The 17869-nt window shown below is 40.2% G+C and overlaps 2 protein-coding genes across 4 annotated transcripts in view; one reads left to right on the top strand and one right to left on the bottom strand.

Annotated features, from left to right (window-relative positions):
- Positions 1-45: 45 nt before the first annotated feature.
- LOC105251213 (protein FAM114A2) lies at positions 46-3057 on the bottom strand. Of its 3 annotated transcripts, none has more exons than XM_011257825.3 (5): positions 1981-3055; positions 1606-1914; positions 802-1418; positions 397-714; positions 46-307 (listed from the first exon to the last, which is right to left on the bottom strand). In XM_011257825.3, exons 1-5 carry the CDS (start codon positions 2639-2641, stop codon positions 233-235), a joined length of 1980 nt encoding a protein of 659 aa, XP_011256127.1. In that variant the 5' UTR covers positions 2642-3055; the 3' UTR covers positions 46-232. The 3 variants fall into 3 exon arrangements, with proteins under 3 accessions (XP_011256127.1, XP_011256126.1, XP_011256125.1); XM_011257824.3 differs by having other exon boundaries at positions 1606-1917; positions 1981-3054; XM_011257823.3 differs by having other exon boundaries at positions 1606-3057.
- Positions 3058-3723: 666 nt separating this feature from the next.
- LOC105251214 (protein kibra) overlaps positions 3724-17869 on the top strand; it is a 53926-nt gene continuing 39780 nt past the window's right edge. Inside the window, exon 1 of the mRNA XM_025406989.1 lies at positions 3724-5717. Coding sequence (XP_025262774.1) covers positions 5590-5717 — 128 coding nt within the window. The 5' untranslated portion in view covers positions 3724-5589. The remainder of the gene's footprint in view (positions 5718-17869) is intronic.

The following is a 17869-nucleotide window of genomic DNA, read 5'->3' as shown; positions in this document are numbered from 1 at the left end:
GTTTAACGATGATAACATAATATAAAGATTAATAACAACAATATGTGTAAATATATTGAGCTAATAAATTGGTCCCTCTCTTTTGAATATAAATGTTAAATAAAACGGGTAAAATGGAAAGTATTTGTGAAATCGCTATAATCAATAATTGAAAATATATTTAATTATATCGTCTATGTAGGTAAATATAAGGTATATATAAAAAATTCCTTTATATTTTTATAATATTTTATCAGATTGCACCAACTTGTAGAATAGGGATGAGAAGTTTGAAGGCATCTTGAATATATGAATTTGCGTTACAAGCCTGTGTGAAAAGAATAAGCTCTTTTATAATAGTATTATAATTATTGTGTGCATATGTATGCTCTACATGATTTACACAAGAGAACTCACTTCTGACGAAATCCTTTCCAAATTTGCTTCAATATTATTCGGTTTTTCTACAGTCTCAGCAAGTTGACGTAATGTATCATAAAATGAATTGGCTAATAAGTTAATCTGATCAGACAGAATATTGGTAAGTTGCACCAAAGCGTCAGCTTCGTTCACAGTACTGCGTCGTTCCTTGATTAACAGCAATTCAGCTGTTTTATGAAATCTTTCTATGGAAAATGCTGTAAACTGTGCTAGAGTTGATATAGCATTCTGAAAGATTTCTTGATCCGTATCTGTCAAAGATGATGTAAGATAACTTTTCGTTTCTATCCAAACCTGAAAATATCGACAACATTAGATGCTGTTTGAATGTTTACAATGTGACAATAAAAAACATCCTGCCGCTAGATATTATCTTCTTACATTATATAGTTTTTCGTAAGTAATGTCGACACCAAGATCATGACAAGCGCTCTCCAATTTGTCCTTTAAATCTTTATTATTTTTATTATCTTCATCATCTATGTCATTCAAATTACAAAGTTGTTTAATCTCTTCCAACGTTTCTTGCACAGAGGTCAATTCGTTTGCGTCTAATTCAATTAAATATTGCTGAATTTTCATACTGCTCTGTTTTGATAATATTTCTAGAGCTTCCAAGTGAACAAGTCCTTGATAATCGTCAAAAAGGCTCTCGAAATGAACTTTTCTCGCCAATTGGCGTTCCTCGATTGTTTTTTGCTCAATCTCAGCTTTTTCCTTTGCTTCTCTAAGAATTTGCGATAAATTTGGTTTTTCAGGTTCGTTCATAAAGAAGGCTCTTTTCTTTTTTAATCCAGGATCACCATCTTGCAATACTTCCATCGTTTTCTTCCCAATAGCCTCCAATGTATCTAAACCACCTGTCATAACTTTGCTAGTAAATTCTTTGCCAGTAGATTCAACCAATTTTGTAATCGAAGATACTCCTGATATCAAATTTCCAAATCCAAATGTACTATACGATTGATTTTCCTTTTCTCGAGTTTCTGAATCTGCATCTATTAATATGAAATTGACAAGTTTTAATCAAAACAACTGTTATACATAGACTATCATCTTCATATATGCAATTGAGTTATATCTAATAAAAAAATAAGATATTTTCATAAATGTAACACAATAAATAAAAAAAATTATGTGTATACCATTCGCAATGCTATATAAAAGTTATGCTAGATATTGTACCATCGAGTACTGCAGTTTCATCCTGTTTTATCTCTGCCAGTTCTCTAGAATCCTGTATTCCTATCGTATCTTCCAAAAGTGTAAGTCCTTGAGACACACGAGTAGTCAGAGTAGAAACACTTGCTGTAGCTGTATTAAGTAGCGTAGTTACATCCCAATTTCCCCAACTACTCCAGTTTCCTAAAGGACTTTCCGGTTCTTTGTTCGCCACAGATAATCTCTCCAATACAGGCTCTAATTTCTCTTCCATCAATTCGTCCGGCAATTCGATGTCATTCTCAAGTCCTTCCCATCCTTCAGGCTGAAAAACTTCTTTAAATTTTTTATTCGACTTTAATTCCTCTGGCATGTCCATTTCTGACAAATCATTTGTACCTGTTGGTTTACACTCGTCATCTGTCGATTGATTGTTTTTCTGCAATTCACATTTTGTATCTTTGCACGTAGATTGTAAAGATTTTTTATTCAAACACTCTGTACTTTCCTCGTTACTATCCTTTGTAATTTTGGTTGCCAATTTTTTTGTACCCAATTGGTGAGACGAGTTTCGTTGTTGCGTTATTTCGGAGGTTTTTTCAGCCTTTGCTTCCATTTTAGACATGGTATCATCTGATTTTACAATCAAACTGTCGTCTGCCATAAATTGAGCATTTTTGTCCTTTACCGATATCGATGAAGTTAAGCAAAGTGACTTTTTCAATTCGATGGGCGATGTATCCTCTTGGTTATTAAAAGTCTCTATCGACTTGACCATATGTACATTGTCGTCACCTTTGACATTACCAGCAATTTTATCATCCTTATCACTGACGAGTGTCTCTTGACCCGTTGTCACATTCGATCGCGCGGTTTTTCTTCTTTGCCAATTGGAACTTTTGTAAAGCGGACGTTGAAAGTATTCGGCATCGTCATCCGATTCGGAATCGACCGTCGACGATGTCCAATAAGTGACTCGGCTGTCCTTCTTGGGAGGCCTATTACGATCCAACTCCTCGTCCGCGCTTTCAAAGTCGGTGTCGCTATCGGACGTTACCATCTCTCGTTGAAGCTTACAAAATCCTAGAAAAACGTTTATATCTTCCACAATTTCTACGTTCGAGATTAAAATGAGTCTGCAGAAATACGTTGAGATGCCCTTCGTCGCAAGTCTAAGGGAGATGAAACTCGTTCAGCAGTAAAACGCAAACACGTATCAACATATGTTCCAATTTATTATACGTGTATATAGACCGTGCACGGGTTTGTTTGTGTATGTACGTGCCAAACATTGCGGTCACGTGGACGACAAAGTCATCGGAGAGGCATGTTTGGCACGTCGAACGTCGAATTCGCATAAGCCTTCGTGGCATTAACGGAGATTATTGCGCATGCGACGGGATTGGTTCAGGGCTGCGTCAAAGCGTGGGTCCGTTCTTTGCAGCTGCGCTTTAAGCCTAGGTACATGTATAATGTACGCGTTGCGTCTCGTTTACGAGACGGTCGTATGCTTCAGCAATCGTCGTACATACGTTGTTTTCTTTCTGAGAAAAGATACTTGTAAATTTACATTTAATTTTTTTAAATCTTTCCGTTGATTAGGCTAATGTTTCGTCATCTACCTACGCGTCTAGGTTGAATTCTTCGATGAAATAAAATTTTATTTCAACAAACAACCCAACGCGTATTCGCTGTTTAATAGAGCAGCGCGTATTTAAATACAGGGTGTACGTAAATCGAATTTTTAAACGCCAGATGATCGATAATCGTAACATTCGAATTTTAAATTTATTAAAATTTCTTTACAAAAGTAACGTTTAATTTTTTTTCATTTTTCAGATTCTTTACACTCTGTCGGAGCTTGTCATTGACGTCCCCCTTGCCGCGTGTTCCTTTTTCGTACTCGAAACAATTCCGAGTCCCGAGGTGCACCTGCGCCCACGAATCGTAGAGTGGCGCCATTCGAGCGGCATAGCGGCAAATATGCGAGGCTGCCGAAAGGGCAACACGTTCGTCTATTCCCGCTGCCTCTCATGCGCAGCGGTCAGAGACACACGGGCTTACCGACGGCGGTGGGAGAAAGAGAGAGAGAGAGAAAGAGTGAGACGTCGGCGGGAGCGCGACGAGGATCGAGAATGATCGTCGACGAGTGGCGAGTGGAACAAGGAGAGGGCGACGAGGACGAGCGTCGAGAGTCGAACGGAGACGGGGCGGCCGTGGTGGAGGGGATGTTCTTGCGGAAAGGAACGAGGGGCTCGGGGAGTGGAGACGAGAACAGATAGAGCGCGAGCGGGAGAGAGAGAGAGCGAGAGGTATCGCCAGATCCGCGCGCGGCATGAACGTCCAGTGGCATGTCTCAAACACTCGGCATGTTCGAAAGCTGACGCGAGGTGGTAGTATCGTCGGAAACGAGAAAATCGTCCGTCGCGTATTTATCGCGAGAAACCTGGTGTACATAATATTCCGCGCCAAGGCGCGGATTATTCCCGGCCTGTATCGCGAAGGTGCGATCCTCCTTGACCGTCTCGACGAGATTGCGCGGGGCGATCCACCGCTGGCGGTATCGTCGTCCGCGTAACGCGAAATTAAGCCGGAACGGGAGTTTGGAAAAGAAAAAGGAAAAAAAACAAACGGTAGATTGTCCTCTCGCACGCGCCGAGAGAGGGCGTCGAGTTCCCACATTCCTGCGTGCGAAAAACGTCAAGATCCGCTGCTCGGCATTAGCATTACAGTCGCGGCTAATGCAACGAGGAAAAGGGAACACGGTGAAACGTGCTCCGCCGCCGTACGAAGCCGGCGATAGCGCGCGTCGCTTAAAACGGGTCGCGGGCCGTTCCGCCGCCACCGCCACCGCCACCGTCGCCGCCGCCGCCGCCGCCACGAGAGACACGACGTCGTCGCTGTAGCGTCCGGCACGGCACGCAGGGAGATTGCACGGAACGGTGCGCGGCAACGTTCACGCGGGTCAAATCGCGCGCGCGGTCGCGAGCGATCGTCGAACGTCAATTCGCGGACGATTCCGACAGTGGGGTCGAGCTCCCGTCAGTTTGAAACTCGAGCGCGCCAAGTGTGTATGTACGTCGTCGGCGAACATCTCGAGGTGACACTCGGCGAGGGAGCGCGATTCGCGGGGGGTGAAAGTTGTGCGAATCGAGGACGCGACCGAGGAGGTTAAGCGACGAGAGTGCGCGACGAGAATCTCGGGGTGTTTCGTTTTTCTCCTTATCGTTCGTCCTCTCTGTGGTGAGAATCTCGAATCGAGAAGGAGCGAGTGTCGAATGCGAGCGAGATTACTCGAGTGTGCGCGAGTGCGAAAGGAAGAAGCGGCAAAGAGGAAGCGGGAAGAGGAAGGCCACTCGGGCCACCACCTTGGGAAGGTGGTGCGGCGATGATACGCCAAGTGCACCCGATCGATGCACCCGTGCGAACGCAACACGACGACACTGTCACCGTCGCTCGCCGCCCGCCGCCTCGGGCCGCCGCCGCTTCTCGACGGCCAGCTATGTTAACGGTGGAATTCCGCTCGAGAGGAATCTGAAGGCGGGGACTCTGACGTCATTTCGCTTATGATAATGAGGTATTCATGATGGCGGAGTAGCGAACGAGAATCAGAGAAAGAGAGAGAGAGAGAGAGCGAAAGAGTTGGCGCACACACACATATACGCCCCTGGTCGCGTTACGCTCGGTGTGCGTGTGTCCGCGCGCGCGCGCGCGAAACGTTTCGTCTCCGTCTTCGTCGCTTCCCCGCCGCCTCTCTCGCTCGCTCCTTTCCCCCCTTCCACCTGTCCGCCATCCGACCGGGCTCTTCTCTCTCGCGTTTCGCGTTTCTCCGTCTCTATCCCTTTCGCGCCTTCCTCGCCTCCCTTCTCTCCCCTATTCTCACGTTGGCCGAGCGAGCGAGGTGTATATGCGGCTCGAGAAGCGGGTGCCCGCGCGCACAGATATGCGCCCGTCGATCGCACGGCGATAGAGAGAGAGCTTTTGGATGGATTTAGAGCGCAGTGAAATATGCCAAGGAGACGGAATGGGGAGATACCGCTTCCGGAAGGATGGGACGTCGCCCAGGACTTCGATGGAAAGGTGTATTTCATCGATCACAACACGCGAAAAACTACGTGGATCGATCCCCGGGATAGGTACGTAGAATAAAATTTACAAGAAAAAAGAGAGAGCGAGGGAGAAGCTCCTCTCCCGACTCGCGCATCTCGGAGCGCGAGCGAGAAATTCGCCCGCACATGTGCGGCGTCGCGATGCGCGCGAGCGGGTGCGTGAGCTCCGACGTCACGACCGTGTCCCGCTCCCCTCTCCCCCTTTCTCCCGCGCACGAGACCGCGATCTCGCAAAGATATACGCGATTCGGCGGGAATGCACGTTAGATATATCGCGCGCTTTCTCTATACATTTTACGGCGGATATACGGAGAATCGAGGCTTTTCTTTCGCGAGGCTCTTTCATCCGTCGTTTTTAATACGCGAAAATTCCGAAATCAGGATCGTCGGTTCGAGGTATCCCTTTACGATCTGGAGCACCGAATAAAATTAACGCGCCCGATGATTTATAATTGATTTCTAAACCCGCACGAAGACACAACGCGAATAAGTTTTTTCTTTTTTTTTGCAGAGAAGGGGAATTACGCGCATGCTAAAATTGCCTCATTCCGGGATATTTCCGTTTTATCGAGCGCTAGCAAAAGCGCGTTATAAACAGTTGTTGAGCGCGGGATCTCGGTTGATGTATCTCCGCTAATTTTGGAATTTAAATTACAATCCCAAAGAGAGAGAAATAAAGGTCTCTGTGTAAAATTTGCGTTGATTTATTTACGTTTCTCAAATTTTTAAAATTTTCAAAAAGTTCCAACTCGATTCTCAATCGTATATAATGGAGGAGAGCAAAAATTGATGCCTCGATTCTAAAACGGCATCATTGTTTCGAATATCTGTCGTAGAGAGAAAGCGTGCAACTTGCGAGACATCTCGTACGTAGACGTGTAAATCGCGCGAGATTGACGCGTGTGAACGCTGCTTAAATTTGATCGAGTATACACACGTGTATGTATGCACGTATGTACACACGCGCAAATCGCAATCTCGAAGATCGAGGCTACATAGTTGCTTATAGGCGCGTGCATCGATCGCGAAAGAAATTGATAGCTAATTCAACTTTGATCTAAATCTCTAGCGTTTCGTCACTAAATGTGTTATAAATATGCCGTTTGATGAAATTTCATCTCTTTTCTTTTTTGCACAAATAATCGCGAAGTTATTCTCGCGACGCGTGTTTATGCGTCCGAAAAACTAAAAAGATACATTTACAATCCTTGACAATTTTCAAGGTTCACGCTTGACAAACGATATTTAGCATAGACGATAAAAAAATTGTCGATTATTGTCGTGGTTTTTACATGTTGGATAATCGCGTTAAAATACAATTTTTAAATTTCTTTATTTATTAGCCGATATTTTAAATGAAAATCGATGAAAAATGTCGCGGAAAATCGATAAAAAATACATCTAACAATCTCCGAGACATTTCGCATTTTATCATTTACGATCTTTTTTTCGTTTAAAGGATAACAGAGTCCTTTAGCGAGAGATGATGCATTATCTAACGTTTTTCAACGATAACGATACTCTGTAAAAATCTCTGCGCTAAATTAAACTACCGATTAACGACAGCTGTTATCGTTATAAAAAAGAATTCCGCCCCCTGATACTGTTATCAGCCGTTTAAGCGATAGTCCGCATACCAGCGATATTCTCCGTTGAATCCAACATACATTTTCCTTCGTATATATTTCACACGTCGCCGATGGTCCTCGCGATCTTACGTATAATCTACGATCCCGTGTAATTCTATCGTCCATCTTTCGCGATTCTCCGCATTCGTCGCGATCCAAACGATCCCGCTACGTGTCTATGAAAATCTATGCCCGCGCAGATGGAACGGTACAATGTTTCTCGGAAATTAAGAGAATTTTTAGACCGATGTAAAATTGTACAGATACTCTTGCACTTTTAAATGCGAGTCATAATTATCCCGTTCTCTAAAGCATCTTGTCCCGTCCTCGGAGATTCGATAAAAAAATCTTGGGCGAATTTAAGGATGCTTTGTATGTACAATCTCAGCAAAAAGTAGCTGAAAATCAATATTGACGAATATATCCACTTTTGGTGTATTTTGAATATGAGAAATTGCATGGAATTGACCACATATTTCCTCTGTATCTAAACTTTTGCAAATTTGAAACAAATTCTGAATATTATTTCCATGCGTTTTCGTCATTTGAATCGACGTGGTTATACGTTTCCCATAAGAACACGTGTTAATTCGGTGCAAATTAAAATCCTTATAACTTGTGAATCGATTTAAAAATTGTACTAAAGATTCTAAATACGTGTAAGGACATTCTGTACAATTTTCATTAAATTCTCAATAATTTTAAAAATAGGTACGAAACATCCTTAATCTTCGTCTCTTGGAGACTCGTCTCCGAATTGGATTTTCATTTCGTGAAAGCTCGCAAAGATACTTCCGAGGAAAGGAGCGGGGGCAGACAAGTCGCATTCGCGCTCTCGTCGAGGAGCCGTGTGAGCACCGCTTAACCCGACAGAGTGTGTTCCGCGCGCGAGTACGCGTATATATCCATAGCATACGGCGCGCAATGCGCCGAGCGCCGAGCGCCGAGGACTCGCCGGGACTCGCCGCGCCCGCATTCCATCCGCCAGGGCCGCGCGCGGCGCGCGGCGCGATCGCTCTCTCGCCTCGCTGAAAAACGCGAGAAATCTGGCGATCAGGCTCGGGTCTCGGCGCGGAAATCGAAACGCCGCCGCCGTCGTCTTCGTCGTTATCGTCGTTGGGCCCCGGAGATTGGAACGACGGAGGGACGATGCGAAAACCCGCCGCGCCAATTTCTCTCGGTTAAATTTGTAAAACTTGTCAAAGCATTGTCCATCGAAACGCGCGTCATTCCTGTCCGCCGAAAAGATCGCGAATAATATGCATATATGTCGATGGAAATATGTTTCGTCATCTCAACCGATGCTTAAAATTTATAAATCGAAAGAGAATCGTCGGGAAATTTAGAAAGTCACGGTAAAGTTTGATTGTATATGCGCGAGAGAAATATAACAAATATTACAATTTGAGATGCAGTTGCGCGAGTTTTTTCTTTTAAAGTCTTTTCTTAAAAGTGAGTCTTGTGGAAAAAATTGGTACCGATATAAAATAACTATACAACGTGAATCCAATCGAGGCGAGATTATATTCTCGCTGCAACAGTAGCAGCGTAATAAAAAGAGACATCATTTCGCTCATTTTCGACGGTTTACTGTTACCCCCGTTAATGCGGCCTGCCCTTTCCCTCGGTTAAACGCCTAAGCCACTTGGGAATGAACTCGTTTTGTTGGCCAATTTGTAAGCTGTCGTTTGGCGGCGCGAAAAAAAAGTATGATTTACGATTGCTACCTCGTAAAAGTGCCGGTGGGGTGACGCCGCGAAATGTTCGCCCGGCGAAACATATATCTCTTCGTGGTTTACGCGCAACGCGATGGAGCTCGGCAGAGGGAGGGATGGCAGAAGGGAGGGAGAGAGAGAGAGAGAGAGAGAGAGAGTGTCGCGATAATGCAAACGCCAAGATTCGTAGACGGCGTAAAAATGTCAGGCGCCAATTTTTTATTCCGAGCGTCTGGCAACGTCAACGCGATGCATTTGTAAACAGCGCTTTTTACGCGATTACAAACGGCCGCCTAGTCTTCTCCGAGGAATGCCTGGCAAGGAATACCGCGTGGAAAGGGTCCAGGAGCGAGACTTTCCAATTGCATCGTGTAATCGGAAAGGGGTCGATTAAAATCGAAACAGAAAAATTATTAAAATGTAACAATGAACTTTATACGATGGTTATAAATAAAAAGAAACTAGGATATGTGTATAATTATAACTAATATTTACTCGCGTATTAGTGTCGAAATAAAAAAAAAAATTTGCGACTCGTATGCCTCAAAAGTCCGTATATACGATTCACGTATACGTATACGTAACCGTGGGCTTACTATTGTGTAAATGCACCATCTTACAGGGCCAACCGGTACATAACATACCTGCAACCGATCTAAAAATAGTCTCTCTCGCTCGCTTTTAGTTTCTTTCACATTATTAGAGTGACGCGCAAAGATATTATAGTCTCGTATCGAAAATATAAAAGTATCATCGAAGGTCTCGCTAAATTAAAAATGGAATATTGAAATCCTTTATATAAATTTTACACGCATATATAAAAATGATAATACATGTATTATTTGAAAATTTCTTTTTTCTCATAAACGTGTATTCTTTATTAATAACAAGTCTATTTAAATATCTATTCTGCAAGCATTATTTTAGAAACTTCGCTCTAATTTTCAATTCATTTGAATAGATAATCGAGAAACAATAATCTTTACTCAAGCATGCATATAAAAAAAGATGTGCGAATAATTTATTTATGATATACACGAATGTATATTCATATAAGTAGTTTGTGGTTTTTCTTTGTCTTTGAAATTTAACAATAGACTGTGTTGAATCTCGTTATTAATTATGAGCGATCGTTCGTGGACGATTCACAAATGGAATAATCCGAGGATAAAACGAGTAAATCGGAGTTTAAAATTCCTTCTTTTCTATTTCGAAAGAAGAATTTTTGAGAAATCGTGATCGCGCACACCCGGAATTAATTCGGCAGCGCCAGTTGTTCCTGTTTTCATTTACGCACTGTCGAAATGCGAACAACAGCGGCACACAGCCATTCCTTGTATCGCTTTCCGTTCGTCGAAATCTCGAAATTTCGTTCCTCGAAATTTATCCCTTTCTTCTCCGGTTTACTTCTCGCCTCTCTGCGACTCTTCTTTTCTCAGAGGGAAGGAGCGAGAGAGAGAGAGAGAGAGAGAGAGAGAGAGAGATAGCTAGCTAGCTGCGTGGCGCGATACGCAGGCACGTACGCACGCGGTCGATTGCGATCGGGTGCGCTGCATCTGCTCGTCGTCTGTGTTTAGAAAGATTTCTCTCTCTCTTGCCCCTCCCCTTCTCCGTCAGCCTACTCGGTATCGGTCGTCCTTCGCATTCCATTTGGTAGCGGATCCCTAGGCGTTTATCGTGTCGTCTATTATTCGTAATTTTATAGCTTTAGATTAATCGGAAGAATAAGCGAGACTTTTCTTTTTAAACCTTCTAAATAAAACGAGCAATTTGTATGCGCATAAATCGCTTAATTATACATAATTATCACGAACGTTGTCCTACAAACATTTTAATTTATTTTATATCGATATTTCATCTAAATTATTATTATTATTATTATTATATACATTTTTATATAACGATTCGACACGTCGGATCGTCATATAAATCTAGTCATGCCAATCTATGTATTAATCGATGCACATTACTATAATCGTCATCGCACGTACAAAGTTTTTATCGCATTTTTATTAAGGAATTTTTATAGCGCATTTATATTATACAGCTTGTTTTTACAACTTATTATTCTCTCTCTTTATTTCTCCCTAAGCATTGTGTTACGTATCTCGATAAAACGCGCGTAACTCGTGACGTAAATCTAGCTTGTACGAGCTCGGAAGGATTTTGCTGCCAAATATTTTGGGATTATATATTGGCAGGATTGACCCTCCGGGCGTCAACGCGAACACGTGCGTGCGTATGTACGTTACAGTACGTTGGAACTCGAATTTATTATTGCAAGTATTTTATACGTGTTACGAGCATGCACGTGTAAATTCATAATCGTTCATCAGATATTATTATTATTATTTATTTTTGCTTTCCGACTTATATTACAGGTTCGCGTGCACTTGTGTGCACGCTGCACTAAAAGTTTTATAAAAAGATTTATTTCCACATATTTCTCTTTCGTTCGTTAAAATACTCGAGTCTATTTTATCGCACAATATTTCGCACATGGCTTAATTTATTCAGCTTGTATAAAATTATCCTGAAAATTATACTAATTTTTTTGTAAACACTTTTTTTTTACATCTTGCTCTTTTTTTCTTGAGAAATACTCGTATTCCTTTGCGAATATCGAAATTGAGGGATGTCACTTATTTATTCGGTATATCGTTCAACGTCAAAGCAAAGCACGTGTTTTATGACGCAAACGTGTTCGCAGATTACGCGTTTACATTTCCAATCTACCGTGACATTCGATACGCGCTTAAAGAAATAACTCATTTGTCAGGCATACGCGCTATTTTGGATCGAAGCAACGCATGTTTCGTGACGCAAACATTCGCGAGTTACGCTCAAACGGACGCGAGCGTATACTTTACGTATACACGTGTACAACGTACAACGTGCGTGTACGCGGGACCGGAGTCGTGGCACGAATTGCGGGGCAGGAGTGTTTCCAAATTTGGAAATTCGATACATTCCTGCGCTGTGAGACACGGCCGCATACCAAAGGACGAAGGCAAACGGAAAGGAGATTCCTGCGGAGGCTCCGCAGAGTACCATTATTTTCTTCTCGGAATCTTTACGCCCCGGCATAAACGCCATGGCAAAACCAGTTGTGTCCTCGACGAAACGTCCATTACGCCGTTAAAAGTATTTTAAACTATCATTAGCTGCAATTACAATTTACGTTTTATGCAGCGACGCGCTTTACCGTAAACCACTGTCACCGTATACGCAATTAGCCGATCGCGGATCGAAAAACGACAAACGCGAGATCGCACTTTTGCAGCGCGAGGAATATATCTTGCACGCACGTCCGAGGCTCTCTTAATGAATTCAACCAATTTTCCCTGCAAATTCTTCGCAAAAATGTACAGATTTTAAACTTTGTATATATCAGACGTAAAAGGTTCGATTTTCTATTTAAAAGTGATTCTTAACGCAACTCATCATTCGTAATCGTGCTACGTATTTAAGGATGTTTCGTACCTATTTTCAAAATATTGAGAATTTAATGAAAATTCTACAGAATGTCCTTACATATGTTTAGAATCTTCAATATAATTTTTTAATCGATTCACTAAAGCGTTCACAAGTTATAAGAATTTTAATTTGCACCGAATTAACATGTGTTCTTATGGGAAACGTATAACCACGTCGATTCAAATGACAAAAACACATGGAAATAATATTCAGAATTTGTTTAAAATTTGCAAAAGTGTAGTTTAGATACAGAGGAAATATTTGATCAAATAATATTATACAAGTACTAACTGGCTAGAAAGATATTAAATATAATTCAATCAAGTTAGCCATGTATCTGACACAGGCGAAATTCTGTGTCAAAAGTTAATCATTTCGATTAACAAAATTCGGAATATTTCAATAAAAACGCAATAAAAACGTAATTAAATTCCACGCAATTTCTCATACTCAAAATACACCAAAAGTGGATATATTTGTCAAATCATATTGATTTTTAGCTACTTTTTGCTGGGATTGTACATACAAAACATCCTCCTAAATCGCAGTCACGGGATTATCCGCGCAAATTTGTGCTCTCAGGATTTACGAAAACCCCGATATACTATAATCATCTATTTGCTGCTCGACCAATTCGGTGCGTAAAGCGCGCGTTTCTCGCGCTTCAACCTCGTTCCAGATGCGCAATGGGCATTCCTAGACGATAATCCCTCTCTCTTTCTCTCGTCGCGCGTGTTTCTTCATTACCGGCATAACTCTGCCAGCATCTCGTTTCGCTCGTCTTTTATTTCTCCTTTAAAGTGCGATCGACCGATCGACCGATCGATCGCTCTCAGGTGGCCTCGGTGCGCCGCGAGGTAAAAGTGCGAAAACGTGAACGATATCCCGATACGTGAGCGCGTTCGCTAATGTACAACGCGAGCAGTGCCCTTGGGGCAGAGCCAGGTAGCCGAAGAGGCACCCACGCACGCGAGCCGCATGCCCACGCATAAGCGCGCGCGCGGCCCGCTTTATTCAGGGCCATGTTTCACCTTAGCCAACGAGAAGACGCGCCACACCTGTCGAGCCGTGCTCCTGCAAGCCTCTACGGCTCTTTCGGAAAATTTCGCCGGAGAAATTAATTCGGGGACACGATTGTTCAATACGATTGTTTCTTCGAGCTAGGATACAATTTTTAGCGCAGCTTGTAACATGAAATATCTTTTACAGTATTTTATAAAATTTTGACGGTATTATTGTAATAGTAGGTGTCGTTTCACACTAATTCATGTATACGAGATGTCTCAAGCGTCTAACAACGAGCCACCTTTCGCTCGATTCTTTCGTCAAATTGGAGATAATTTTTTCTTGGAAACATTAAATTTGATACATAAATCCTCCACTTTTTAATTTACCTATTATATTTTACCTATTATATTTACCTATTATATTTTTATTAATTTATTTTAATTAACTTATTTTAATTAATTTTAATTTATATTATTTTAATTAATTTTCTTATTATAAAAATTTGTCTCTAAATGGAAGCCAAGTGAGTTGAAAAATAATTTATTTATCCTAATTGGATTTTATTTATCGAAAGACTAATTTTATCGAAAGATTAATTTATCGAAAAGCTCTTTATTTTTTAATCACTAGTGATTTTTAATAAAGGAATTTTTGTTAGGAAAAAGCAAACAATACAATTAATTAGGAATTTTTGTTAAGAAAAAAAAACAATACAGTTGATTAAAAAATAGAGATAAAAATTACTCGGGAGATTTTAAATAATTTATGATCTCTCTTTGTAATGACGTTGTCGCAATTTTTATCTTGAAAGCATACAATTATTGCTCTCTATGGAATCATTTTGTCGTCATTTACGAAGAAGGGCAAAAATATACACTTTCGTGACATCGATGAGCTCGGTTAATGTTCCAAGCACGACGTTAAGTGTCATCTCATATATTCACGCCAAGAGATTACGTCTCGAGGATCTATGGAATGTATATTCGCGCGAAAACATCTTGAATTTACGACTCCTTTTTAGCTTAGTCACGCAAGAAATATTCATTTTAGTAATTTTTTTTTTTATTAAATAAAGCTTTTATTTTTTAAATTTATTATCGCATTTCATTTTTACAATTATTCTAGACGCTTTCATTGTAAATTTTATACGTGTGTTAAACATTTTGTAATTGTATCTTGTTCTGTCGATTGGCATTTAAATATTTATGACAGAGTATTAAAATTTACTATATGATTTTTTTAAATCTCTCGTAAACATTAATTTACCGCAACTTACTAATTTATTTTACTCCGCGTGTACCTTACGACAAGTTTTTAAATTCTCTATTGGCATGATTAACAAGACAGTGATGTCCGAAACTCGTGTCTCGAAAGACAGTAATTTCGATTTCTATTGTTTAACACACAAAACGAGTTTCTACTTTCCATTGCTGTTAGACTTGGACTGGAGTTTGCGACATTCACGAAAAGACTTTGTAGGCGTTCTTTCGTAAACGGTCGAGAGCGACAAGAATATTACTGTAATCTGTCTCGCGAGCCTATTGTTTCCTTCGTATGCAATGCACAGGTATGCACGCGACGGATTGCGATCTAAGAATTTCATGCACGGAAATGCGCCTCATTCTACGAATACTCGTATTATGAATGTCCCATTCGGATAAGAGAATTATTTGACTCTACTTGTATCCCGCGTGACCTTTTTTCTTCATTGAAATCAATATCGTATAATTTATGAGTAAATTGAAAATAAATATAAGTGAATTGAAAGATATTTAATAATAAATAATAAAAAGTTATAAAACGAGAAGAGAAAAAGAAAGAAAAATATAATTTAATCTACACATGTAAAATTGCTAGTCTTTTCGGAAAGTAATTTTCACGACTGTTGTTTATCTTATCATTTTGATATTTTTAAAATATTTTTATTTTCTAGAAATTGAAAACTCGTTATATATCGATTTTTCTTGAATGGAGACCATATTGCTTCGGTTATTTTTGCATACCTACAATTGGCGGCATGTTAATGAAGCGCAATATGCGTTACGCAAATTTGTAACTTCGTTTCCCTCGTAAACACACGTAAACGCCTCGTGAATGAGTCTCGATACAATGTTGGCCGACAACCGGCTAGTGAATGATCGTGTGCGCCGTTTTTCTAGCTTATCGGCGTGAACTTGTTATTATTAGTCGTTATCACATCTGTTAGTTGCGAACTGCCAACATTTTGAAGTTTGTTAAAATTTTCAATCAGTCAATGTCAATGTTAAATTTGTTTACAGTTCCCGAACTAGAAATCTTTATTAATTAACATTGATGTTTTAGCAACAGCCAAACACGTAAAAGTATAAAATTGCACAATTTTACAGATTTTATTTTTGAAATAAAAATTAAATTTTCTTTATCTTTTTTCACATCTTATTTTTTCTTATCTTTGTCTTTTTTGCTCTATTATTTAAATTTAGTTTTTATATTTTACTATAATCAATTACTCTTGTATGTTTTTTAAATTAATTACTCGATCTAGTTTAATGCTTTATTTTTAATTGCCTAATTGTGTGTGTACAAATTTTAATTTTAATAAGATTAAATCGATACTTATCTCCGGAACAAATACGCAAGATCAACGTGGCCAGAAAAATGAAAAGAGATGAGTTGTTTTTTATGAAATTATAGCAACGTGTAACGGTACGCTGCTCGTCCTTGATCTATGTCTGAAGTTTCAATTTAATTACACAGACAACAAGCCGTTTTTCTGCCCCGCTACATCGAGACAGCATTTGTGCATTCGTTGAATATACTCATCGTATAATGTCTCGCTTATTCTACTTTACTAATTGTACGCGACAAGTAAAGCGCTATTGTTGAATCATTGCACTTTTTTATCAACATATAGGAGCCTTCTTCAATGAATGCGGAATAATTAATTTTATCACGACGGTTTAATCGCAAAATTACTTCGTCAAAGAATTTCAATAAATTGCGCTGTACAAAGTGCAAATAAATATAATCGCAAATAAAATCGGATCCTTTAATCTTTCGCGACTTTGGGCTTTAATTATCAAGTTAATCGAAATAGGATTTTCGGAACAAGAATTTCGACAAATTGCACATCTTTTTTAAACGCCTAAAAATAAAGTCGAGACACGTTTCACGCGATCACACGCAAAGTAATTATAATATGCGTGTTGCGCGAAAAAGAATGCTCTTCGGCCTTGAATAATCGTTAGCAACGCGCTACCAGATTTCGCGGTGATTCGCCGTAAAACAAACACATTGTCGGGCTTGCACAATGTCTGTCGCGAATTGGAGCGTCCGTCATGGATCGCCTAATGACGAGGAGGCTCTCGTCATCGCGCAAATATCCAGCGGGGAATCGACCGGGGTGGGAGAAGAAGGAGAAGATAGGATACGGTTGTAAACTTGGATTGGCGTTTTTCTGAGAATTTCTTTTTACCGCACATGTATATTCGCGCGCGATAGAAGAAGAAGAGGGAATGACGCGCCGAGAAACTGTGACGGCTGATATTTGGAATTTTAACTTACGGGAAATTATACGTTCAAATATCTGTTTATCGTCGTTGCGCAATTTTTCCTTGCAACGCGACGAACAATTCAAGCGAAATCGCAATTATCGTTGAAATTTCGATTAAATTCATTTCTCCGAATTCTCTTCCGACGATGATGATTCAACCTTAACCTTCAATCTCTTTTGTCACATAATAAAATATACGTTGAAATTATAATTATAATTTTGCGTGTTTGTCTTACACGTATTTACTAATTTTATATCTGTCATTAAAAAAATTCGATACATTCGAAATTCATCGTTTACATAAAAAAAATTTGATCGAAGATGTCGTTGGTATTTTTTACGATAATTTTTGCCAAAGTAAAAAACTAACTCAGTTAATATCCAGTTTACGTAATTGCGCTTTAAATAGCGATCAATTATTATGTAGCGCGCGCGATGCATAAAGAAAATAAAAATGAAGAACGTAGCGTAATCGGATGTCGCTCACGCAACTGACAAAGCGGTATGCGGATTCCGTTGCGAGTCGGAATGTTAAACAATATGTCTTGGAGTATCCAGTTTCGATTTCCGTAGACGTGGCATGAAAGCGTGTAATACAGAACGAAGTATGGAAAGAATGAATTCTTTCCATACTTTTCTCACTCGAGCAGCTCATCCGACACAATTCGTCATTAATAATCATCGATTAGCGTTTACAAAGAAGACGTTAATTGCAGCGCAAATTTCATCTCTTCATATTTAGCCTTTAATTGAATTAATAGAGATAGAGAAACGTATACACGTGGCAAACAAGCTGAATAAATATTTGATTTTAACTGA

The sequence above is a fragment of the Camponotus floridanus genome, unplaced genomic scaffold, assembly GCF_003227725.1.
Source record: "Camponotus floridanus strain SB8 unplaced genomic scaffold, Cflo_v7.5 scaffold16, whole genome shotgun sequence".
Lineage (NCBI taxonomy): Eukaryota > Metazoa > Arthropoda > Insecta > Hymenoptera > Formicidae > Camponotus > Camponotus floridanus.
The sequence above is the reverse complement of the archived record's forward strand: the minus strand, read 5'-3'. Positions and strand labels throughout refer to the sequence as shown.

Excerpts from the sequence above, each read along its gene's own strand:
- LOC105251213 (XM_011257823.3), bottom strand. The coding sequence starts at position 2,641 with ATGGTAACGTCCGATAGCGACACCGACTTTGAAAGCGCGGACGAGGAG. Across the intron at positions 1,419-1,605 it reads TGAAACTGCAGTACTCGATG|ATGCAGATTCAGAAACTCGA; the intron begins GTACAATATCTA and ends TCATATTAATAG. Across the intron at positions 308-396 it reads TGGAAAGGATTTCGTCAGAA|GCTTGTAACGCAAATTCATA; the intron begins GTGAGTTCTCTT and ends CTTTTCACACAG.